At 37.3% G+C, this 25,696-nt stretch overlaps 1 protein-coding gene across 1 annotated transcript; it reads right to left on the minus strand.

Moving 5' to 3' along the window:
* Positions 1 to 10,577: 10,577 nt before the first annotated feature.
* Positions 10,578 to 13,084, minus strand: LOC119691619. The gene is made up of 4 exons (XM_038109414.2): positions 12,941 to 13,084; positions 11,915 to 12,070; positions 11,137 to 11,292; positions 10,578 to 10,773 (listed from the first exon to the last, which is right to left on the minus strand). The coding sequence occupies exons 1-4, from the start codon at positions 13,013 to 13,015 to the stop codon at positions 10,612 to 10,614; spliced, it is 549 nt and encodes a 182-aa protein (XP_037965342.2). The 5' UTR covers positions 13,016 to 13,084; the 3' UTR covers positions 10,578 to 10,611.
* Positions 13,085 to 25,696: the final 12,612 nt, after the last annotated feature.

Below are 25,696 nucleotides of genomic sequence, written 5' to 3' on the forward strand. Positions count from 1 at the left end.
TTTTGGCAATAAGACAGAGCTTAGAAATGGGTGCGTATTGCGACGTATAAAAACGAAATGTATAATTTTACATTAATAACGTTCACAACACATAATGAACGTTACGTATAACAACAAAATCTATATTTTCATAAGGTATAAGATTCAATTGGTATAACGTACATTTTATATAAAATCAAAATATATAATACTTACGAGGACTAATATCAATTCGTATAACATACATTACGTATATCGATTAAAATATATACTATCATTCAGTATAAAGTTCATAATCTGTGTTTAATTACCCAACACCGTCAAACCCCTTAGCACCAAAACCTAAAGATAGGTGCGACGACGAGCAAAGCGAGGAGGAGCGTGTTAGGTGCACATGTTCGTCGAAACCAAAGCGGAGCGCAGCGAAGCGGAGCGGAGCGTCTCCCCACATAGCGCCAATAATAATAATAATGTCAAAACCCCTAGTACCAAAACCTAAAGATAGGTGCGACGACGAGCAAAGCGAGGAGGAGCGTGTTAGGTGCACATGTTCGTCGAAACCAAAGCGGAGCGCAGCGAAGCGGAGCGGAGCGTCTCCCCACATAGCGCCAATAATAATAATAATGTCAAAACCCCTAGTACCAAAACCTAAAGATAGGTGCGACGACGAGCAAAGCGAGGAGGAGCGTGTTAGGTGCACATGTTCGTCGAAACTAAAGCGGAGCGCAGCGAAGCGGAGCGGAGCGTTCCCCCCACATAACGTCAATAATAATGAAAATATGATACGAAAATCTTTTATACCTTTTGTGCATTATACATTATGATAATTATATCCGTTGTAGAATATATGTTATAAACGTTATGCATTTTGATCGATATATCAATAGAAATTATACTTTTTGAACGTTATTCTTTACGAAATTATGTATTTAGTAATTATGCCTTTCGTTTGTTATGCACAGTGACCGTTATACTTAATAAATTTATATCATATGGGCATATACCTTGTGAATGTTATACCATTCGTTTTTATACCTCGTATTACTTACCCCTTAGAAATAGGTCGATAATTTTCAACAAGCTTTTTTGGTCCTTTTTTATGAATTGGACTTATAAACGCGGACTTCCAAATAATAGGTACGCTACCCTCTGAGAAACATTTTCTAAAAAGAATGCCTATAGGAACCTTTAAAGAGCTAGCACAGTATCGAAGGAAAGATGCTGGTAACCCATCTGGACCCGCGGATTTATTGATATCCAGGTTACAAAGAAGCTTCTCTACAGTATCATCTTCAACAGTAACAGTAATTATAGGGTTCAATCGACTGGAAATGCCTTCCTCTATCACCACCTGAAAGGATCCGGTCTACTTACCAATAACCCTTTATACAGGTAACGTAAATATTGAAACTTCATCACGGTACATTAGTCTATTCAAAACCCATTGATCGAGCTCGCATGCAAAACTGAATGAAAGCCGTCTAATAAACAGTAAATCTATTCGATTGTGGCTAGCCGGAACCGGAAGTGGGCTACCGGAAGTGGCGGTCGGAGATTGCGCGCCAAACCACCGGATATGAAGGTAATAAACAATATATGCCGTGACTGAAACTTTCACATTTTATTTTGTTACAACAAAAGTTTCACCGAGTTGAATTGGAAGTTAGATAATACTAGCTGTTCCTGCAAGCTTCGCTTCGATTCAAAAGTTTTCCCATGGGAATTCCGTGATCAAAAGTAGCCTATGTGTTAATCTAGGGTGTAAGGTAAGCTAACTCCATACGAAATTTCATTAAAATCTGTTCAACCGTTTTGAGGTGACGAAGTATCATACACACATACTCACAAACTTTCGCCTTTATGATAGTAGTAGGATTGGACAGGTACTTTTGACAATAAATTTATAACAACGCCATGTATAAGAAAAAAAACATACGTCACTCGGGGCACCCTGTAGACAACTGTTAATACGATGATATAACAAGTTCTCCTTGGCAATGACAAATCATGCACAAAATTAGAAAAGTTGAGCACCGATCGATTCTCTACTAATAAGGGTAATAAGTTTACGTAACTTGTTGGAGCTGGGAATCTTATACTTAGATCTTATTCACGAGTATGAAAAAGTTCCACATACAAAATGCTGACACAAAACGACCTCAGTATTATAAAAAAAAATATTTAGAATTTCATCAAAATATTTACCTTTTTTAGTTAGTAATATTCTGATGCGAATAATCTTATGTAGATGAAAATTTAAGCAGGTACTTTGTGCAAAATTTGTTCTATCGTCCCGTTTTGATACAAGGAATATGGTCCGGTGGATCCAATTTACTGACAAAGCGGAAACGGTGAATACTGGACATCAAATAGTGGAAAATTTTAGGGTTCCGCTCTCAAAGGGTGCCGTTGGGTATTTCCACACGAAATTCTAAAAATCTTTGACCAAAAATTGTTGAGTCACCCTATTTGACTTTTGCACCACCCTGTAAAGAATATTTTTGTGTTAAATTCGGAACGTAGGTTTAAAAAAAAAAACAAGTGACGTTTGGGGATTGGTCGATGGTCAGAGTAAAAGAGTGGTGCGAGTTTGATTGTATTCAGAATAAAACGAGTGAAACTGTGGAAAAAGGAATATAAACTGATTATTGAAGTTATACGATGTCTTATTTATGTTAATAGTATCAGGACAAGCTCTCTTAAGGAGGATATTCCATTCAAGTCCAACATTTGCTAAAGGTTAAGGTAAAAATAAAATTATGTAAGGTGTCATGTCCAAGTCCTCTATGTTATGCCTAATAGGCGTACAATATTTATTTTGTTGGTGGTGGCGGCATGCATGCACTAATTTACATTATACACGTCAAAATATATTATTATCTTTTTGGTACATTATCTTATTCAAGTAGGTACTTCTTATTTCTACAGACATACAATATGCCCCGAAGAGGTAGTCGGAGGTAGTAGTCCGCTTTTTGCTGTATATTTTTTTCTCACGTGATAGGTCGCGTCGGTCGGTCACATTTAGAATATAGATGTGTAATTTTTTATTTTATATTTTGTTTAATCTTAGACGGAACCCTCCATGTGTGATTGCGATTCTCCCTTGGTCGTTTTTTCCCAGCGCGTGTTGCATGGGCTTGTCACAGTTTACGAATGCACAGTTTGAAATACTTTGTTTTTGGCTGTATGTATTGTACCTACGCGGGTTTCCCGTTGGCATTCCACTCCGGATTGAAAAGATGTTTTGTATCAAAAACGGATGAACAAATTCAGTTTTATAACAAGTGCAGTTAGCATAGTCACTGTTAATCATGTGAGTTTTAACTATAGACCATCGAAGTATCTACTATAGAGAAGCAAATTAAGTTTTTGCGAATTTCCAAATGTCGTTCAGAATGACGTCCTGAGTCACTCTGTTTCGGCTAGGTATAAACCCTTTTTGCAACACCTTTTTTACATATACAGGATGGAAAGATAAGATCGACTTAAATCCTGAATCTTAAATCTTCGAGTTTAACTTAAATTATTATTATTAGAAACAAAACTGCTATTAATGTTGTTTCCGTCCTTTCGTGCACCTCATTCTACTCTGATAGTTACTTCATACTCCTACATACTACACGGTTCATAGTTAAGTCACTAACTCACAACGCAGAGTCAAGTTTAGAATACAGCAGCTTATTACGTTATAACTTCACAGATAACAGGACTTATGGCAGATCGCCCAGCCACTCGCTCGATAACACTTCAGTTTATGTGTGTAAATTTAAATTGGTAGGTAATATAAATTTTAATAAGTCACTGTATTTATGACACCATTTAACTAAGTATACATTAATAAAAAACAAGATACACTGACATATGGAATTTCAGAGGCAAGTGAAACTTCGTCATTGCTCGTGAGTGCAAAAAAAGAACTGTAGTTGTTCAAAATGACGACTGTGACATATTTGTTGCCCTATTACCATAATTCCCGAATGCATAGCGTATGCCAGTAAAGCCGCGTACACACCGGGCCAACGAACGCCAACGAACGTTTTTCGTTGGCCTTCGTTTCTGCAATCTGCCCTGTATTATGTATGTTAATATCCATCGTTGGGATAACCGTTGGCGTTCGTTGGGCGTTCGTTGGCCCGGTGTGTACGCAGCTTAAGAAGAAACCTCTGTTATAAAGACTCCTTAGCCCGGTATCGGCTCCTGGCCGGGTAGATATTGCTCAAAGACAGATACTTCTAGAATAATATGAATATTTAATGCTATTTGTTCCTACACGTGGATCACTCGACTGGAACCTTTGTGCATCATAATAATATTTTCACAAAACACATTGAAAATTATACAGTTTTGAAAATTATAATATGAGTAAGTAGGTATATTACTAGTGGCATAGCATAGATAAACTTTTTATATTATTTACCACTGAACCGGTGTTAAACAAATACATAATTTTGAATTTGAATTTGAAAATTATTCGTGATACGGAAACTCTACGTTCGGCAGAACTAAAGTATAAAATGCAGCGCTATGATTGTAGAATATTCATTCTCCATGCTTTGGTACAGTCTCTCAAATGAGAAACTGGAGGGTTACTCTATACTCACGAAAAACGAACGAACGAGAGTTGTCGTGCAACCCGCACGTTAAATATAACAAGATAGAGTCGTGGCTCGCGCAGCAGCCCTTCGAAACTTAGTTTTTCTTCTCCTAGAGTGACCCCCTGGGCCTCAATCTCCACGACGACAATTAGCTAGATTCAATTCATGACCACTGTACTGTTCTCTGTCCATTGTGAGAACAAACTTCGCTCACTATCTATGCCTGAATTACCGCTCAAAGTGGGCCGTGCCTAATCGCTGATACAAAATTTCGCCATAACTTGGATGAGATGCTTTTGAGTGATATAACTGCTTCTAGGTTCAGCAATTGTAACTATTAAGCAGCATACCCTACAAGTTAGTTTAGTACACCATACGACGTGGCTCAGTTAAGCTCGTCATTGCAGTTTAAAATACATGTAAAGAAAGACACATAAAAAGAAGTGGTAGGTATCCTGCTTTTTAAAAAAACTCATGAACACTAGAAGTAGATAAGTAGTAAGTACCTAACCTTATTACCGAAAACTACGTAGCTACAAAAAGTCGATACGATATCCAAAGCGGCGTGAAGCAGTAACAGTACGAAGCTCGAACAAACGAGCAACTCGCCTCCAAGTTACCCCACTGCTTATTAGAAGCAACAACTTTACGCACGATTACCTACTTGAGAACTTTACCGACAACACACTACTATCAACGTAATAATAACGTAAAAGAAGAGGATTATTAGTCGAACATACGGAGTCAAAATAGGTATATGTTTTGACTGAACTCAGATCGTACGTACTAATATTGTAAACGTGAAAGTTTGTAAGTTATGGATGGATGGATGTTTGCAACTCTTTCACGAGAAAAGGCTAGACCATTTTTTGTGAAAGTTGGCATGTAGTAAGCTGATACCTTGTTTTTACACATAGGCTGCTCTTTATTCCGGAATTCTTACGGAAAAGTGATAATATCAAACGGAGTTTAGACTAGAAGTTAGGTCGTAAAAAATAAAGTTGTATTAAATAATTAAAGATCTTTTTCTGTGACTGTACACGTAGTCTAACAATTTATTGTTCTTAGCACAGACCTGTTTAGTCTATGTTTATTTCATTCATATGAATGGAAATAACCTGCAGGTGGCGTCCTGGCAGGTTTGTTACTTCATGTTCAGGGGGTCACTCTGTATAAGAAAAAACTAAATTTTGCAGCGCTGCTGCGCGAGCCGTGACTCTTCGTTGTATTGGACAGCTCTCCTTCGTTAGTTTTTCGTCAGTATAGAGTAACCCTACAGAAAACAATATTACTTCTACTTAAAGTATTTAATATGGAGGTTATTATCCTATTGTAATTAGTTTTAATATTGTTCCCATGCGAAGATGGAGCAAGAAGCTCTTGTTTATATACCTAGTTAGCAGATATTTAATATTATTATTAAATTCTTTATTGCACATAAATTAATTTTGTACATAGGCGAACTTAATGCTAAAAGCATTCTCTTCCAGTTAACCTTGGGCGTTGTGGAGAAAGTGATAGGTAGTGCGAAAGACAATGAGGACAGTTTAATTTTGTTTAATATCTATATTGTTAAACACTAGAATATATACTTACTTATACATAATATTATAAAATAAACGTATACCTACATACATAATTTAAATACATAGTTACTATAACAAAAAATAATAATATCATCGTCTCACTTACATACTACAACAAAAAAAGATAAACTATTTATTAGATCTGCTGCTGATTGTTCTGCTTCTGGAGGTAGTGCAGACACTAATACTTAGTAGCTACTGTATAAATTATATTAAGTAGTATTTAATTTTGCAACAGGCTGCAGGCAAGATGACTTGCGGCTGCTGCATTGTTGAGTACCTACAAGAATCCTAGTAATATTATAAACTCGAAACTTTTCAAGGCGACACAAAGCTCGTGCGAACAGAGTATAATTATATTCGCACAAAGGTAAGCGTCCACCTATCATTCGTACCGGACCAAACGGATTTACATAAATGTATAGAGAAAAGGCGTCGAAAATGCCAACGAAGTGAACGCATTTGTCCCGAATTATCGGGAGTTGTACCGATTTCGACTCACAGAATAATCAAGATAATTATTCTGAGTGTAGACGATCCTTAATATTAATATCGGCGAGTTGAGGGTAGACTAATTTATCCACGTAAACGAGCAGCGCGGGAGCGCTTTTCATTTTTTGTGAGCAGCCGCGGTGAGCAGACGGAGAGTGAGGGAGTTATCAGTGTCGTGGGTGCGAGAGGACCCCGCGGAGCGGAGCCGAGGCGCCCAGGCTCCGGGAGCCGAGGCGGGCGTGATGGCCCGGTTCAGACAACAGCCAGTTACTGCAAGTGCATAGCTAAGTGACCTTTCTACTTACCTTTTATATCTCGTTTATGATTGATAAGTTATACCTACACTTGATTTTTTGATGTACCAATTGTGTTTATAATGAGTAAGGAAACTAAGGAGGTAATGTAAGGTTCAAAGGAGGTACGAGTACATACCGTACCCGTACCGTGTGATAATAGATAGATTAGATATTCAGTGCGCCAGGGGAAACAATCCCATGTGATCAGTGTAAGAAGCTAGGGAAATAGTCCCATGTGATCAGTGTAAGAAGCTAGGGAAATAGTCCCATGTGATCAGTGTAAGAAGCTAGGGAAACAGTCCTATGTGATCAGTCCCAGGGAACAACCCTGCTAGCGAGGCACGGGGTGGCTATAGGGGAGGTTGGAGGCCACTGGGGTGAAACCCCTAAGAACATCAGGATTATCCTTGACATTCAGACGATCAGGTCATTAGACTGATCGGTCATCACGTGTGCGTGATATTAAGTAACTAATATGTTTATGATATATCCCATATTCAGTTCGTCACCGTGATTAGTATGTTTGTACTAATCACGGTTATTAACAGTTCAGATATTCGCGTTTACTCATATAAATAGTTTAATGAATATGCGACAGCACTAGTGTGAATATCTACACAAGACATGCTGAATGCGATGTATCCGTTCCGTACGATGCTGAAAGTCAAAGTCAAATGTTTTTATTCATCACATAAGTATAAAATTTTCTGATGAACGTCAATTTTTACAAACTACTCTCCGTTCGGATAATTGGCTCTTTCTGTCTTAAAGGTGTCTGTAAGGTGTGTGTCTAATATCTGTCTGTGATAAGTCAGTCAGAGCGGCTGCTTGAGTAGTCAGCGATTTACAGCCATGCTGACGCTGCCAACTTATATCACGATCCTATCACCTCGCCGATCATACGGAACTCGAAATGGGTAGACGAACGAATGGCGTAGTGGTTAGTGACTCTGACTACTGAGCCGAAGGTCCCGGGTTCGATTCCCGGCTGGGGCAGATATTTGTTTAAACACAGATATTTGTTCTCGGGTCTTGGATGTGTCCGTAAAATGGCAATAGGCCCGCCCCCTATTACATTGGGGCTAACATAACTCAGGTGAAAAGTGAGTGCAGCAATGCACCTCTGGCTACCCCGCAAGGGAGTACATTAGTACAAAATGTGGGTGTTTGTTTTTTTTTCGAAATGGGTCCCACGGCACATAGTGTACCATTCTAAGTAAACGGTGAAAGCTTTTTGTATTTTTCCATTAAGTTTTGTATATATACGTCCATATCATCGGATTAAAATACTTGTTGACTTCAGCCGAATCCATTATAAGTTAATAACATTTCTGCCGCAAGCCCCCATAACAAAGATAATATAATTATATCCGACGTCTATTAAACCTAAAAGACTTGCCCGCACAGAAAATGTGCGTTAACTTGACGTTAAACGTCGTTATAAAGTAGGAGACTTATTGCATTTTATCTTGAGTCTTGACATAAAAGTGGGAAATATTGTCAAAGTTAATAAACATTATTATTGTGACCTTTTAATGACCTCTTGCCATTTTATGAACCTTTTGGAGTATGATATAATTTTCCTTCACAGTGGATTATGGATGGTGTTCATGGGGAATGAAACTTTAAACAACATTTCTTGTGGTAAGCCGGATATAGATGTTAATTTTGCAATTTTTGCAGGCACAAATTCTAATTTTAGTGCTGTCAAAACCTCAAATTCTTTCTTAGAATTCGACGAATCTAATTGTCAGCTGGCAGCGTTTTCTTAGATCTCATTGGCAGTCTGTCTCCATACGTGTCCAAGTGGAGTTGTTTACTGAACGCCAGACATCCACACCGTCCACTAACGAGGCCGACGCGTTGTCTATGGCGCGGCGGCCAAATTGAAACACAATACTTGTTTCTACGAGTAAAAGGTAGGTACTTGCATACTTAGAATTTTGCTCGTCTTTTCAGGCTCTTATTACCTACTTTCAGAGCACGAGTGATGAAAATACCACACAGGTAGACCATTCATAAATCTTGTCACAATTATATGAGTCCACGTTCAGAAACTACGAATGATGTAAACGGAAGTGGGAATTAGCAATTCTAATGTATGTAAAATGAAGCTTATGTATAGAGGGAGGAATTTCATCAGTGAACCTCAGCAGGTAAATTTACTCGTCAGTTATAGTTAAAAAATCACTATGGGATAGTTTATACGGAAATTCTTTTAAAAACCTCTGCTCAAAGTTAAAAGTATGTTTACAATTTTTTTCGAAAATTCTGAGTTAGTATCATAGTTAAAATAGTTAGCATTGCAATTTATTCATTAAATTGACACACCAAATGGAAGTGCAATGATAAATTTCCTCCTTCTATTTAACCTATGCATAGAGAACTCGGTGCCTCCGAGCAAAATGGAGAATCCAGTTATCAAATTAAAGAATAAATTACATTAATATGACCACGAATGAAAATTACATTAAAATGTAAACTTGTGTAATATCTTAAATTTTAACCATATTTATCCAATATTCGTTCTCTCTAGGACAGATAGAGCCCCCCTTATCCGAACGGAGAGTAGTTTGTAAAAATTTACGTTCATCAGAAAATTTTATATTTATACGATGAATAAAAATAATTGACTTTGACTTTGGACTACTTACCAAAATTATCGGCCTCGGCCTTCCTCATCTAGAACGATCGTCAAAGTTTTTTTTCAAAAATGATTATTTAATTCATCTAACTTTTCTGATGTAATACATACCTAGATACTCTTATTTTTCTCGGTCAATTGAAATACCCAATACCGAGGTCAAAATAAACAATCCGCAGACAAAGACAAAACAATAATAAGAACAGTTTCTGCTGGTATTATTTCAATAGAGTAAAAAAACACTCTTAAGCGTAAAAGTCGTAATGAGTGTCCGCCGCGGAAACAATAATAAAAATATGAAAACTGCTTCTTTCTTTGAAATACTAGGTTTCTTTATGAAACTGAAGGACGTACTTGTGGTCGCTTAGAATTGTGTCTTCCTTGATGAGAGGACGCTACAATATAGATACTACAGAACAAACATAAAACGAATAAGTCTTTTTAATTATTTTTTTTTAAATTACAACTATTTTAATTTAGTTACTTTTTTAATTTAGTATGTTTTTTCTACAGAATGTTGCAACATTAGTCAAGGGGTTATGCTGAACATTCTGAACAACTTTCAATGTAAGACTTTTGCAAATTCTTTTTACATATTGAAACTTTTTTGGTCACGCAACGTTTTTTGCATGTAGAGAAGATTTTTTCACGAACTGACGTACTATGCATGCAGAGAAGATTTTTTCACGAATTTTCCCAATTCTTCAGGTCAGATTACTATTATTTAAACATTCTGTATAAAGCACTGGTCCCTACTAGCCTTCCCTAACTGCACATAACACTAGATTTGAGGTATCAGTCTAAGGACCTGTTTCACAATATCTGGATAATAGCTACCTGTGCGATAAAATACATACTATCATTGACAAAACTTACATTATGCCACATTGGTAGCCAATAACCAGATTTTTTTAAATACGCGCAAATTACCTTGCTTCAGTCGTGTTCGACAACGTCCGCAAAAAATAAAACAACCCACACATAACTTCCTCCATCCCTTTACTCAAAACCCTCATTCACGGCTGCTCGGAGATCTTGAGATACACGGAGTAGTGCAGCAGCAGCTGGCCGGTGGCGGTGGCGGTCCACGTCAGGTCCAGCCGCACGTGCTGGTACGGGAAGTACTTGAGGGGGAGCATCTTGGGCTCGAAGGTCATCTCCTTTATTTCTATTACTCCCTGGAAGGTAGGTTTGTGTTTTGTCAGTATTATATATATCATCCTTCTCTCTCTGTCTATGTTCCTTCATTGGAAGACCCGTGTCTCAGCAGTGTGGACGTGATGGCATGTGATGATTATATGTCATCAGTTAACATTGGTTCATTACTGGACACAAGACAGGTTTCAGATTAAGACAACGGATCAGTTACGATCATTGAAGCTAGCTCGACGTAACTCAAACAGACACTAGCTCAAGTCCTGACCCATAATCAGGTGAACGTATACCTCAAACGGACCCTACTCAAATCCTGATCCATAATCAGGTGAACGTACCTCAAACGGACCCTACTCAAATCCTCATCCACAATCAGGTAAACGTACCAGAAACGGGCACTTGCTCAGATCCTGTGGCGAGAACCGCTGTATGGCCGGCAGGAAGTACTTGTCCTTGGTGCGCAGCTCGCACAGCTTGTACTTGACGTCGAGCGGCGTGGGCCGGTAGCCCGTCTTGTGCTTCTCGAGCAGCAGCATTCGGAGCTGGAAGGTTATTGATACATGATGATGATAGCACTACGCATGGAGAGGAAACCTGTACATCTAAATTCTATGGCTTTATACAGACAGAAAGCTGGCTGCTGGTTACCTGCGTTTTATACATACCTGAGTCCGCGGTGTTCTATGGGTACAAATATGCTGGCGAGTCAACTTTCACTACCCCTTGGGGATTACAGTCGCGTGAAAATACATGACTTCACTATGAGTAGGTATTATCAGATAGGTACTGAATTTATGGGACAATTCCTTCCTCTGATGAGTAGATATGCAGACAACTCAAGGCAGTTAAGAAAAACTACCTACTTATCATACCAAGTCTTAAATAGAACAATTTATCTTTAAACATTCCACAACAGTTTATCCGCTGTCTAATTACTGTAAATGAAGGTATTTCTCACCATCAACCTTGCATGGAAGACTACAGTATCGTTTAAAAAACTCTAGAGTGAAAAAAAAACGGTGAAAAAATATATAAACTTGTTCCATTTTTGAATTTCTCTCACCGGCGCCATTTTTGAGTTTTTAAATCACTCACATGTATTATTATCATTTCATTTTTATAATTAACAATGTACCTATCTTGTAGGTATATTATTATGTATACCGTGACATTGTTCTGCGCGGGGTACAGTATGCGCATGCCGCCGGCCAGCACCACGGGCCCGCGCCGCGCGCGCCGCCGCGCCGACACGTTGAAGTATTCCAGGAACCGCGTGTCCAGCGACGCCAGCTCCGAGCGCTCCAGCTCTATGTAGTATTGCTGAGGAATGTCAGTTTAAATAATAATAATAATATGTATATACGGCGATATGGCTCGCGACCTATCACATGAGTACAAATGTACAGCGAAAAGCGGGAACTCGCTTGCGAGTCACCTCTGACTACCCCTTCGCGGATTACAGCCGTGGGCATAATAAATATGCATTTATGTATGTAATAATATGTGGGGATCTGACATCTGACACACTGCTATCCGACCCCAACATAGGCAGAGCCTGTCTGGGTATCGGACCGCCGCTGATATCTCTACAGATACGTAGATAGGGTTGACTGGAAGAGATCGCGTTTAGGCGATAAGTCCGCCCTTGTATACTAGGTAGTTAAGTTTATTTCTCTTCATCTTTTATTGTAACTAAGTATGTATTTTGTATACAATAAAGTGTTAAAATTAAATTAGATAGATATACATATTAATACCATAGACCCGGGTACAAAATATGTGTCTATAAACAAATAACTGCCCCGTCCAGGAATCGAATTGCGAATTATTCGGCGATTACAGTTGTGAGCATATGAAAGGATCCATACCCTTAGTGTTTTCTCGAGGACTCACCAAAGAATTTATACCTTGTTAGTAAATACTCATGAGACAAAGTATACAGGAACAATAAATGATTGAGTATTGAACCGAGTTACGAATACCATTCACACATTCAGGTATAACCTAAATTTAAATTCGAAAACACAATTATATTTTTACGGTTTATATAATTCTGCTACACGTTAATTTTTAAATACAAACAATGCGTGAATTTCCTTGTTTGTCAGTAGGTACAATTGGCGCATTCACACACACACACACACACACATGAGTAGTAAGCAATATTATAAACCAGAATGTATCACCAACCTTAGCATAGTTATTAACAATTATAAGAGATAGCACAATAATTAATCGCGTCAGAACTGACCAATTCAGAGACATGACCGAATACACACTAACATTCGCGTACGTAGATCAAGGTTTGATTAAAAAAAAACAATTTAGTTTGTTTTTGTGAAAAATCGGCAGAGCAGAACATAGTCAACGTAATTACTTTATAGAAAAATAAATTAACAATCAACAAAATAAACTAAATCATTGGATTTTTTCTCACGATAGGTTAGCTCATGGTATTTTAATATTACTGTATTATTTAGTAGTCGGGTCGTGGTGGTGTAACGGATAAGGTTTCGACTCTCATTTGTGAGGCCCTGGGTTCGAATCCTGACAGGTACTTGCTTGCGATTGACCTCTGACTAACACTTCGGGGATAACAGTCGTGAGCATATGATGGTGTATTTATCTACTATACAGAATGTCCCACAAGTCAACGATATGCCTTGGATGGCTGATGGCTGGAATTTTGTACCGGCGGCACGCAAAAAACTGAGCCAAGGTGTCGATTATCACCATATTTATAAAAGTGTCAATATCTCGAAACCTATCGAATTTTTACCAAGGTCATATTATGATATTCTGGCTATTCATAGGCTGGTCTCTCAGCTTTCCAAGGCATAACGTTGAGTTTTGGGACACCCTGTATGTATGTATTACTTACTAGTGGAGTGCACCAACGAATCCTCCGCGAGTGACCTCACACACGATACGTCCGATTATCTGACTGGCTAATCCATTTACTACAGTAACATAATCTAGACCAGATCTAATGTTTGTCGTAACCTAGTTGGAAAAAAACTGTTTTTTAAGTACCTACGGGTTATTTTATTTACAGGCTTAGTTCCCCCATTTTTGAAATTGTTTATAGTTTAGATTGTATGGACGTGATACGTTATTTTAATTTTTGTAGTACCTACGTAGTTTTGCGTAATATTTTACATTTTACAGAATCCCTAGTTCAAAAGATATTGAATTGATCTCCTCAGCAGCCATACTGAAGACGGTAACTGCAGATTGAGTTTAAAACTCGTTATTGTGAACAACACTTCAGCTCCCTGAATTCCTGAAGCATCCGGCCATCTTGCCATCGATGAGACTATTCCGCTAAATATTGATGCATTGTGTAAATAGTGTGGTAAAGAAAATACATAATTATGTATTTCTACAGGCTGGTGCAAAAAGGGTATACTAAGCCGAAACCTACATGTGCAGCATGGTACCTATATCTAAGCCCGAAACTGAAATCAGAATTTCAAAATTCGCGAAAAAAAAAACAATCTCCATAGTAAAAGGTAGTAGTAGTATACCCTTTTTGCAACACCGTGTAGATAAAAATGCCTCCTTAGTATAAACTTACGTATCGCAGTGTTTGTAACAGCATCACTTACCTGAAAACAATTATAAGAATTAGTTTATTTCTTTGCAATATATGTATACAGAAAGTTAAATAAATATTAAAATTTAGATAAGTTACAAAGAAATTTCTTTATAAATTACACACATTTTATTGAACCATTTTCTAGTTTTTTTTACTACGATTATTTAGATTGATAAATTAATATTATAATTTTACGACTACATAATGATGTATTGTAGAAGAAATAGATTAATTAGATCAAATTTACTATCCCTTGGTAAGAAAAATACAAAAAATAGGCGTTATCTCAAAATATGAAAAAACAGTGGCCGTAGAATAATATCTGCTGAAATTACAGCATTCACAGTATCCCAGATACTATCTGCTGAGAAAACAGCTACAACAAAGAGATAATTAACTGTTCCATTGTAACTCTGCTATTCAAAGCTAAATTAATTCTTAAGGCCTTTGGTTTTTTAATAAAATAATTATGAAACACTGGCACCCTTTCTGTATCAAAAGAGGTCCCTTTTAATTTAATTAAAGAAACCAAAGTCCAGCATTTCGCATAAAATGTTTCATAAATAAAGCAGCCTGGATCTACAAGAATGAAAATACACTCGCGAACAATGAAAAAGTTCCAGTGACACGGCACCAAATTACTCCTAACAGAATAAGCTAGCTTATACCCTGATTACACCTACCGAGTAGAGTGACTGCGACAGTATCCTCGGCCGAGCACTCGGTCACTTGCTAGCCGTTCATTGGTCGAGGAGCGGCCGAGGATACTGTCTCGCCACTGTACTCGTTAGGTGTAATCGACCCATATCGTCGGCCGAGCACTCGATCACTCTACTCGGTAGGTGTATATCCTACAAGGGTATACAGCCGCAGCGGTCAGTACGGACGGCGGCGGTGGCGGTGCTAAACCTACGTTTTTCTTACAACAGGGGGGTCACTCTATACAATGAAAAACTAAGTTTCAGTGCGCTGCTGCGTGAACCACGACTCTATCTTATGGTATTAAACGTGCCAATTGCACGACAGCTCTCGTTCGTTCGTTTTTCGTCAGTATAGGGTAACCCGCCTGGGCCTCGACCACACGCGTAAAGCACGTACTTTCTACATAAAGCTCCCGGGGAAAAGCTTAGGAAAGCTCACAGTAGTAAGTAGTATGTTGAACTTTTTATTTTGCTTTTCTTCGTCTCAAGGACTATGATTTAGTTTCCTCATGCCTAGCTTGCTTGTACAGTGTGCGTTAGAGTGGAAAACAGGAAAATAAAATATGTTTATTCATCATAATAACACCTTTATTTTGTCATTTATTTATTTATTTCGTTTATTTTCAAAAAACATATTATAATAGGTACATACGTTTACACTGTATAGTTCATCCAGTTTATTTGTGGGCCTTTACATATCCTTAACATACAGGCATTTAGGATGTGGTAAAAGTGGTATACTAAGCTGGAAGGGGATGACTCAGAGGATCTCTTTTTGCAACACCTGTATGAACTTATTTGTTATATTCCATCTTTTATATTTCGTTTAAAAATGTATAAAAATGTTTCTCCGACTAGAAAATTACAAAGCGAGTTCAGAAATTTCATCTTCGTATAATATTTTGTTCAAGAAAACTAAATCCTTGTGCTCATCAGTCGAAAAAGTTATATTTTCCAGAGAGAAGGATCGAGAAGCTAATTGCATTGTCGAACGGAGGCGAGGACCGACTGGACCACCGTATACGCCTAGACATTTACTGTTCTACCACAATTTTTTTTAAACATTGTTTAACAAATGTTGAAATCAAAATTTGGCAGATTTAGTAGGCGTTTGATAGCGCTAAGCATCTGTTAAATACTGCCTAAGTTTTTGTGGTACTCGTAAGGCCCTTTAACTTCAGACTGATTCAAAAGAGGTGTTGTAATTGGTCATTTTTATTATTTATTGCCTAATATGTTTTTTTTGTTTGTGTGTAGGTATGTGCTATATTATCTTTATTGTAATTTAATTAAAATATACTACGTGAGTATTTTTACATTTAATTGCAATTTATCAGTGCAAGAACAACTGTACCTATGTATAATTACTTTGAAAGGATCTAACATCTAACCATAGTAGTATGTATACAAAAGACAAAAAGGTACAATCCTCTTCTAGTCACTCAAAAGCTAATCTTGTCTTAATCTTGTCTTGTCTTAACTAAGTAGGTTTTTTTTTGGACTCCCATACAATTTACTCCCTGTACCTCCTGCAGGTTTACTGGTAGAAAATGCTTCTAGCATTAAGTCCACCTAATTGTACATAGTTACTTTTGTATATTGTGCAATGAAGAATAAATAAATAAATCTTATTTTTACAATAAAAATAAAGGTATTTCCCACTTTAATTTCAACTTGGGTTTAACCGGGGACAACCCGTGAAACAGCAGCCCTCAAAGGATAAAAGTAAATTGAGATGAACACGGGAGACGTAATCGGTAAACGGAGCATTTCTTCACGAGATCGTCTTTCTACTGCTGCCTTTGACATTCATCCCGCACAGAATACGTGGAAATGTTGTCTATACAGGCTTTTTTTATGGGATCTTCTTTGCTGTTAGCCTGTTGGCTATTACAGCTCTACCTTGGGCTGAGGGGAACAGGTAGTCCCTGCCTTAGGATATTGTCTATACAGGCTGTTAAAGTGGGAAGGTACTTAGTAAGCCGAAAGAGGCCCCCGTCTCAGCAGTCACAATAAGTAACTTATGTTGTTAAACTTTTTTTTTAAAACCGGCTTCATAGTCATTGCTAGCTTGAGGTAGCTGTTAGCTGGATTTCAAATCAGGTACAACGTAATTTTAGGTTGTAAATGTAAATCATAAAATCCAATAAACATATTGTATACACGCGCATGAATACGCAATAAAAAGACGGCGATAACCGGACGAAATTAAACCATAAATCATAGGAGGAGAGTCAGCAAGTAAAAATACAAATGTTGAACATTTTGGACCCTCGTATATCACGTTCCACTTCTCGACTCCACTGTACCTACGTTCCTGCGGGGTTACTCTAAGGCTTTACAAAAATCGAGGAACGAGAAATGTTATCAGTACGTTAAATACAATCTATATTATGGGTACCTATCGGACAACTCATATATTTACACAGATACATAGATAGATCGCGTAACATCGAACACCGAAATGTAGTTTTACGTAAGCGAGAGTAAAGCCGTGTAACTAATACGTTTTGCCGATCCCTACCGATACTTAAAGGGTTCTGATAAGCATGACCTACTGTAAATCTGTATGAGGCACCCTAAATCCTTAACGAATGCATGAATTTAATTATATATTTTTTTAGTTGGCAAGGTTACACAAATGTTTTTTTTTAATGTTAAAAGATATTTATGCAGTTTAGCATTTGCAAGATTTTGGTAACTTAGGTTTAGGTAGGTTTTGGTCTTGAGTTTTAATTCATGTGGAGACAAAGATCTTATTAAATTTACACACACATGTTATTACGCGTACTTGTTTGCTATGATTCTGCAAACCATATAGGTATTTGATGTCAACCTTGTAAAACTGTCCAATCTTACCCATGGCCTATTGCCAACTGCAGTTTTCCATCCGTAGGTAAGTGCATGGTTCTGCAATGGCAATCCGACATCACTACAACACGCTATTGAGCGCCTATCTCAGCTTTTGCAACACCCAGGCTTGCTGCTCCAGTTCACTCGGGAGCTAGGCCGGCTGAGCTGAAATCAAGGGGATATGTACAAAGGTTCCACTCGAGATATCCACGTACAGGAACTTCACCCCCTCTCAAAATAGAATAGAATAGAACCCCTTTTGTACACGGCGGTTAAATTTAAAGCTGCCTCAACCAGTCGGCTAATCCGGAGTAATCCTGTGAATAAATAGCGCGAAGTGACAGGTAGCGCGGCGCAGAGTGGTCGCAATATAGAGACATTCGGCTAGTTAGTGCCTGTTTCCCTTTGTTCTTATAAAAGTTATTCGTATTATAAAATAGTACGGTCGCTGTCTAAAACAAGATTTTTAATCAAGACAGCAGGTTTTTTACCATAGAGAATCTGTGTTATGCAAGGTATCTTACGAAGTCACAATATAATAGGAAGCTTATTAGTGGCCCAAAAATCTTGTATGGGTTTGTTACTCAGAATATTTCAGGACGACCCACTGAAAAACAGAAAAACTCTCTATATTTCATGACAAACCTACAGCCTTCCAAGGCCGTATAGTGTTACGACTGAGGTAATGTAATGATAGCATTACAGAATTAGCATCTTGGCTTCTCCCCAACTTGTGCTATCATTTCCTTATCGGCTCGCTGCTTTACATACAGATGGACTTTCACCAAACCAAGACTCCCCAAGAGCAACCGGAAAAGGGCTGTAAATTTACAGTTTGGCATAATTGCAGCTATGTAAAATGCCCTGGCAAAAAATCGTGAATGATAGATTCTGGAAATGGCAGATTTTGCGGAAGGCAGTTATTGAAGGATGTCAATCAAATTTATTGGATTGATCCTAAAATGTCCAACATTTATTGAAGTAGCAACTTCTGACGTCAGACAAGTAGATGTCAAAAATAAATTCTTACATGAAACTTGAAGAAACTCCGAGAAAATTTATTATTTTTCAGAAATAACAATGAATCGGACTTCGTTCAACAAGTTGAGGACACTTCTGGACTTTTAAGATTGAACAAGTCTGGAGTATTGGATTGGAGTTAGTCGTTATGACCTGTATAAGCCATCATTGTATAAGTACATTTATTTTATCGTGTAAATAAAAAAAAAAAAGTTTCTTGACGACTCCATAATGGTGTGGAGAAGTGCGTATATAAGTACTTACTGAGCATTTCAAATCTGGCAAAACTTTAATTCCTTCGTGGTGACAAACTGTAATGAAGCTGTGCAGCGAGCACTGGATTCGATACTATTATCAAATCTACACGAAGGGTCACTTTTACCAAACGCTGAACGTATTTAAATCAAATTTTAAATACATTTTGTACTAACTGACAGACGTATGACAGGCTACTAAAAATACGTTTAGCGTTTGGTGAAATTCCACCTAACATATGGAAAAAACAAATGTCATATTTGGAACTAACTTTGCCTTACATTTTGACAGTGACAGTTGACGATACGCAACGTACCTAAACGGAGGTTTCGAATCCTGTGCTCGCGACTCTGTAGTGTTTCTCATTGACCGACAAATCTAAGAAGATACGTCAAACTAATAAAAATTACGACTGTAGTACATAATATAAAACGTTTCAATTGTATATAAATATAGTTTAGTTTGTAATGTACCTAGTTCCTTTTATATTATTAGGCTTAGGGCCTATTTCACAATATGGATAATGACTACCCGTAGGATAACATACATGCTGTCTCTATTTCAAACATAATTATTCAAAGTAACAGCATGTATTTTATCCCACAGATAGCCATTACTCAGAAATAGCTAAGCCTCTTCAAAATATTTCACACGCCAACCAAAACTTGCTAAGAAGAAGCACTTGAATTTCCATGTTTGCCTTATTTTAATATCACTAATATTTCAGCCGTGTATTGTAGATAAATATTAGGTTACAAGGAGCTGTATAAACAATATTGCGTGAAGATATCTCTCGGGTCCATCCATCAGCCGCTAATACCTCCAGTGTTTGGTTCCTAATAGCCACCGTAGAGTATATTATGATGGCCGCTCGTAAATGAATCACTTGTGAGTGTACGTTTGACAGGACATTGATAAATAACATAAGTACCGCTCTAACGAGAAGATAACGATTATACTAGGTTATGTTGAGTTATGTGTTAGTTTAAGTACTTAACATCTACCCTATGCTATTATACGAAATGAAGAAGAAAGTCACCGAGTGGTTATTAACGTTAAATTATGAAGAAGTGGAGGAGCTGTTCAAAGTTATTGAATGAATTTTTAACAAATATTACCTTGTAGTAGTTGTAGGTAGGCGTTTGAATATTGATGTAATCTATATATACATGTATGTGTTTATATATTAACGTTACTATATATAATATACTTATCTCCATTTATATTTTTTTTCTATACATATATATATTTATATTATTATTTACATACCAAATATGAGTCTCGTAGCTGTAAAGCTGGCTAGTAGCTAAAGTTTTATTTAATTTTGTATAATCTAAAAATGTTAAATTAGGTTTTATAAATGAGTTCCTAGATTGCCTGTAACTTACCTGTAAACATGTAACCTGACCTAACCTTATAATAACCATATTTTAAACAGTTTCTAATTTATGAAAGTTTGTAAATTACTTTTTTCTTTATTTTATATCTTCTTTATCTTTATAGTCTAAATTTGAATGTAAATAACTACATAGTTTAAAACTAATTAACTCGTAAACTATTTAAAATGTACTTAGTATATGGAAGAGCGGGGTATCCTGGCACAGGTACTTTATACTTAAAAGGATGCCCCATCAACTATTGTAACTAGTATGTAAGTTTACGAAATAAAATATTTTGAATTTGAATTTTTGAATTTGAGTTTCCCGTAAGGTTTTCTTTTAAAAACATTATCATATAAATATTAAAATCAAAATATAAGTATGTGGGAATATCTCACACACGACCATCTGACTCCAAGCTAGGCAGAGCCTGTTATATGGGTTGACATATTTACACAGATACATCGATGCATATAATATAATTATATAGACACTCCAGACTATATAATTATAAATATCGAATAAAAATATCGTTCTTTAAACAAATATCGAACCCAGGACCATTGGCAATCAGGGCCACTAACCACTGCACCAATCGATATACCATAAACTGATAACTCTAAATCTCTCACGAACAAGAGAAGGTGTTACAGGGTGTTAAAAAATTGCCAAACAGAAAGCATTACGTTCCATTAGTGTCGCCATTCGCAACCCTTCTCTGAGGGGTCACTCTATAAATTGACGAACGAACCAACAAAAAAAAATTAAGCCATCGACACGCTTATTATAACGAGATAAAGACGTGTTTCACGCATCGCTCGGGAAAAACAAAACTGCAGCACTAACCACCCTCTATCTCATTGTATTAAGCGTGCCGATTGCGTGACAATTCTTTTTCGTTCGTTTGTTGTAGAGTGACCCCCCTGAAGCGGTGAAGCAGAAGCAACGACAATAGAGCGGATGCGATCCACTGCCTTTTACAGCTGAAGTACGTGAAAAACATAGGTGGTATATAGGTGCTTCTATAGTCCTGCCTACCATAAAGATTATATTTATGTGGAAGTTTGTCAGTATGAATGGATAGATAAACATAAACATACGTTATTGTGCAATAAACTTAGCCTCCAAGGTGAAGCCATGACTCCTAAACTAGCATCTGTACGTCAGGAGTTAACAAAGTTAGCCTTCTCAGCAATTTTACAAAAGTTTTGTCGCTTTAACATTAATTAACCTATGTAACAAAATAGATAAGTGGGTTTATAAGTAAAAATTACATGCAAAAAATAAAATGGATAGATGTTTGCTAATACTGGAAGAGGAAGCTCACAGGGTCGGGCTCAGAATCAGCACAGAAAAGACCGAATACCTTCACATGACACGACACCGAGGCAACGAGGCAGGAGTACGGAAGAACCAGGAAATCGAAGACCTGATTTCCGAGCCAAACATCATTGGTCAAATTAAATCCCAGCGACTCCGTTGGCTTGGTCATCTGCAAAGGATGGGGGAGGATCGCGCTGCCAAGAGGGCCTACCTTGGAGTACCAAGCGGTCGTAGACCAGTTGGCCGTCCCAAATATCGCTGGAGCGAAGAAGTCGGCAAGGACCTGCGCCAACTACAGGCAGGCTGAGTAAGTAAGATGTTTGCTACTCTTTCCCAGGAAAATGGCTGGACCAATTCTTGCGATTTCAATCCGATTCGCTTCAGTCTACATTACATCGATAACCGAGCGACTATTCCAACATGCCGTCCTTGAAGCGGTCAGGGGGGTTACTTTATAAATTGACGAGCAAACGAACAGGGATTGTCACGCAAGCGGCACGCTAAATACAACAGAACAAAAGTGAGTCGCGCAGCGCTCCAAAGCTTCTGAAAAAAAAACTGCAATGTTAACAACGACAGCTCTCGTTCCTTAGTTTTTCGTCACTATAGAGTAACCCCCAGGTGCCACGTCCGTTCCGGTCCAGGTCCAACGTCTCAGAGACATCTTCACTGCATCGGCGAGCAGGTTGGAATATCCGAGAATACAAGACCTACAAGAGAAAATCGAGTTGCGAAGTTCGGTTGTATTATGAACATTGGAAGGGTTAACAGAACTTTCCTTGTTAAAACTATACATATGCCATTTTAAACGTGCGAACCATAATCTGTATCGTATGTATCGGACCGAACGGATTTTCATAAAAGAATGGAGAAACGGTGACTGCAATGCTGTTTAAGTGGACGCACTTGTATGAATTTTATACAGGAAATATTGAATGCGATGCGTCCGTTGCGTACGATGCCGAAGGTGGACCTTTAACTTGACGTTCACAGTTTCAGTGTCAGATTCATATCTGACAGTTAATTAACGAAGTACATTACTCAAATATGTAACTGCTTGTTAAATGATGAAGGAAATTCAGTTACGGTCTCTTGCGGGAACGACGTGGTCAGTAGGTAATTAATCAAGCTTGCCTGGCGGAGATTGCTTTCGGCGATAAGCGACATTGACCCATTTCTGGACTCATATTTATTCATTCAGCCCGTTCGGGCATTGACAAATTATTATTTTGGGTGTTAAAAAAAACCGCCTGAAGGCTTACGCTGGATCAACTGGGTGGTGCTGTGATTTTTTATAAAATTCTTTAAAATGAGCATTACTTATATTTTTTTTATAAAGGTATTTTTCCCTCACATCCAGATATTTATTACGTTTCCTCGAACAAAATATTTTATTTCAAAAATATTTTATTTTATTTACCTATAAATATTATATTTTAGTGTTTTATTTCTGTTTCATGTAATAAAATTAAAATTATATAACTTTCATTAGGTAGGTATTGTGAAAATTAAAAAAATCAAACGGGATTATTTTTGTAACAAAGATTTAATAAAGCATATTAAAAGGTACACAGCACTTACTAGAATTAACATAAATACCTCGGAGCCACTGCGTGCTACGTGAGTAGGGTGACCACGAAGTAGTCTACAAAAACTTGTTAAGAATTTACACTTATGTACAAAGGAAAAAGGTTTTGACATAGCAGTACCTTGCACCAAGGACACGATTCAAATATTCCAATAGCTTGATGAGGTTAAAGTAAAGCAAAACATTATCTTCATTATTATTATTTTTTATGTGGGGACATCTCACACACAACTATCCGACCCCAAACTAGGCAGATCCTGTAATATAGATATCGGACAGCGGATATATCTACACAGACATTAATATTACCTATATGCCTAGGTACGTATTGACACCAAAGACTTAAATTTTCTTAAAATTTTGGAACACTATGGCATGTTGAAGAAAGAGAATAATATAAGTTGGTATAATGTTTTGAATCATGTCAAAAGATAATAAATTTAATGCTGAACAGAACTTAAATATTCAGCATTAAATCTGTCTTCTTTTAAAATAAAGTATGCATCGTTTCAGACGGCTATCATTCTACCGCTACACAATCCTTCACGACACATTACATAGCCCGCACTTCCGCACATCCAGCCTAAAGGCCTTTTGAAAGAAACCAACCGAAAGCGCAACCTCATCCTCTTTGACAGTCAAAGACAGCGCCATTTTGAGTACGGCTCACAGGGGTCACTCTATACGCACGAGGCACGACTCTAAGTCGCTGTATTAAAAGCGTAGGCACGGCAGTTCACATTCGTTAGTTTTTCGTCAGTATAGAGTGACCCTCCACAGACGTTCCCGCTCGCTTCCGCTTCCGGTCCGCGCCTTCGCACAAGATGGCCGCCCCACCGCCGCTGCAATTTATAGTGGACAGGTCACGCGAGCTGTGTTTTGCTTAGAAATTAGTGGGCCTGTAATAACTACGCGTTATTTTAAGTGTAATTGCAAGGCCGACGTGGATTTATTTGGGTTACGCAGGGACTTTGATTCATAACCATCTTTGGAAGTGTAGCACCTATTATAGTAGCACCTATTATAAGTCAATGAAAAATGTTCCTATGATTAGTCTTAGTAATTTAAACATTGTTTACATTTGTTTTTACTGTAAGTGCTACCTACCTTCTTTGTTAATATTATACCTTTTATAACCGGTACACCGGCATCCACGACACAGGCCGAGCCTAGTGTGGAAGCCACCAAAACTCGTAAATTTACTAACTCACACACTTCCAATTTAATTTCATAATATTGTACTTACTCATTTAAATTCATAGGTGTTTAAATAAATATTTTTTGTTTTTTTTTTTTTTTTGACCTCAAATGATGTAGTCATGAATCAAAGTAGTTAGATAAAGCAGTTAGAAGAAACAAAATAAAGCTTACCTGTATCAAGTTAAATTAGATAACCTTGCCTGACTTGTTTAGGTTCAGAAATTGATTAGGTAAAACTTTTGGAAAATTTGATTAAAGTTGCTTCTGTTTTGGTGGTTTAAAATTATAAGTTTTCATTACAGTTTCGTAAATATTGTTTAGATGGCGACATAACTATATTATATACCAACTACTATACATAGATACTCACATCTTTATGATCCTTCTTCATGGACCCCCCATGGCCGCCTCCACCGGAGCTCTGCACAGTATTCATGTTGGATCACCTCCGGCAGCCAACTTAGCACTCACTAGAGGATCACCTCGAGTGGACAACTTAACACCCCCAAGGTCACATCTGTCCACTAGTCGCTCGATAAATCACTCAACATTTTTTAATACACATCCGATTTTCGAAAACATTTTAAACTATAAACTTTTTTTTCAAATTCGTTGGTTTTATCTAGTCTACGTTTCCGCTACAGTAAAATGGACTTTTTTTGCTAAATTTAGGCACTGGTTCACTAAAATTTCACGACGATTCGCTGAAAGTAATTTAGGTACTTGCTGATTACGGTAGAGGCAATTTCTCGAATAATTTTAATAATTTGAAATAATTTGGTTTGTTTAAATCTATGTGTATATGTAAGGTAATTAAATTATTATTCAAACGTAAAATTTCATTAATTGCGCGCCATTGTACTTGTAATTTCAGTGTATTAAATCCATAAAATTTTCCTCATTATTTATTTTACTCATAAAATTTTTAGTACTTAAATTGAAATAAAATGGATAAAACAACATGGTTATTTTTTAACATGGTGAAATTTTATTAACAAAACTTCTTAGCGTATCGGTGACAAAAACTAC

This window comes from Plutella xylostella, chromosome 20 (genome assembly GCF_932276165.1).
Source record: "Plutella xylostella chromosome 20, ilPluXylo3.1, whole genome shotgun sequence".
NCBI lineage: Eukaryota > Metazoa > Arthropoda > Insecta > Lepidoptera > Plutellidae > Plutella > Plutella xylostella.

Bases quoted from the DNA above. Each gene is read 5' to 3' on its own strand.
- LOC119691619 (XM_038109414.2), bottom strand. From the start codon at position 13,015: ATGTCTCTGAATTGGTCAGTTCTGACGCGATTAATTATTGTGCTATCT. The intron at 12,071-12,940 runs GTTGGTGATACA...GACATTCCTCAG, and splicing joins TTGTTAATAACTATGCTAAG to CAATACTACATAGAGCTGGA. The intron at 11,293-11,914 runs GTATACATAATA...ATAACCTTCCAG, and splicing joins CCGCGCAGAACAATGTCACG to CTCCGAATGCTGCTGCTCGA.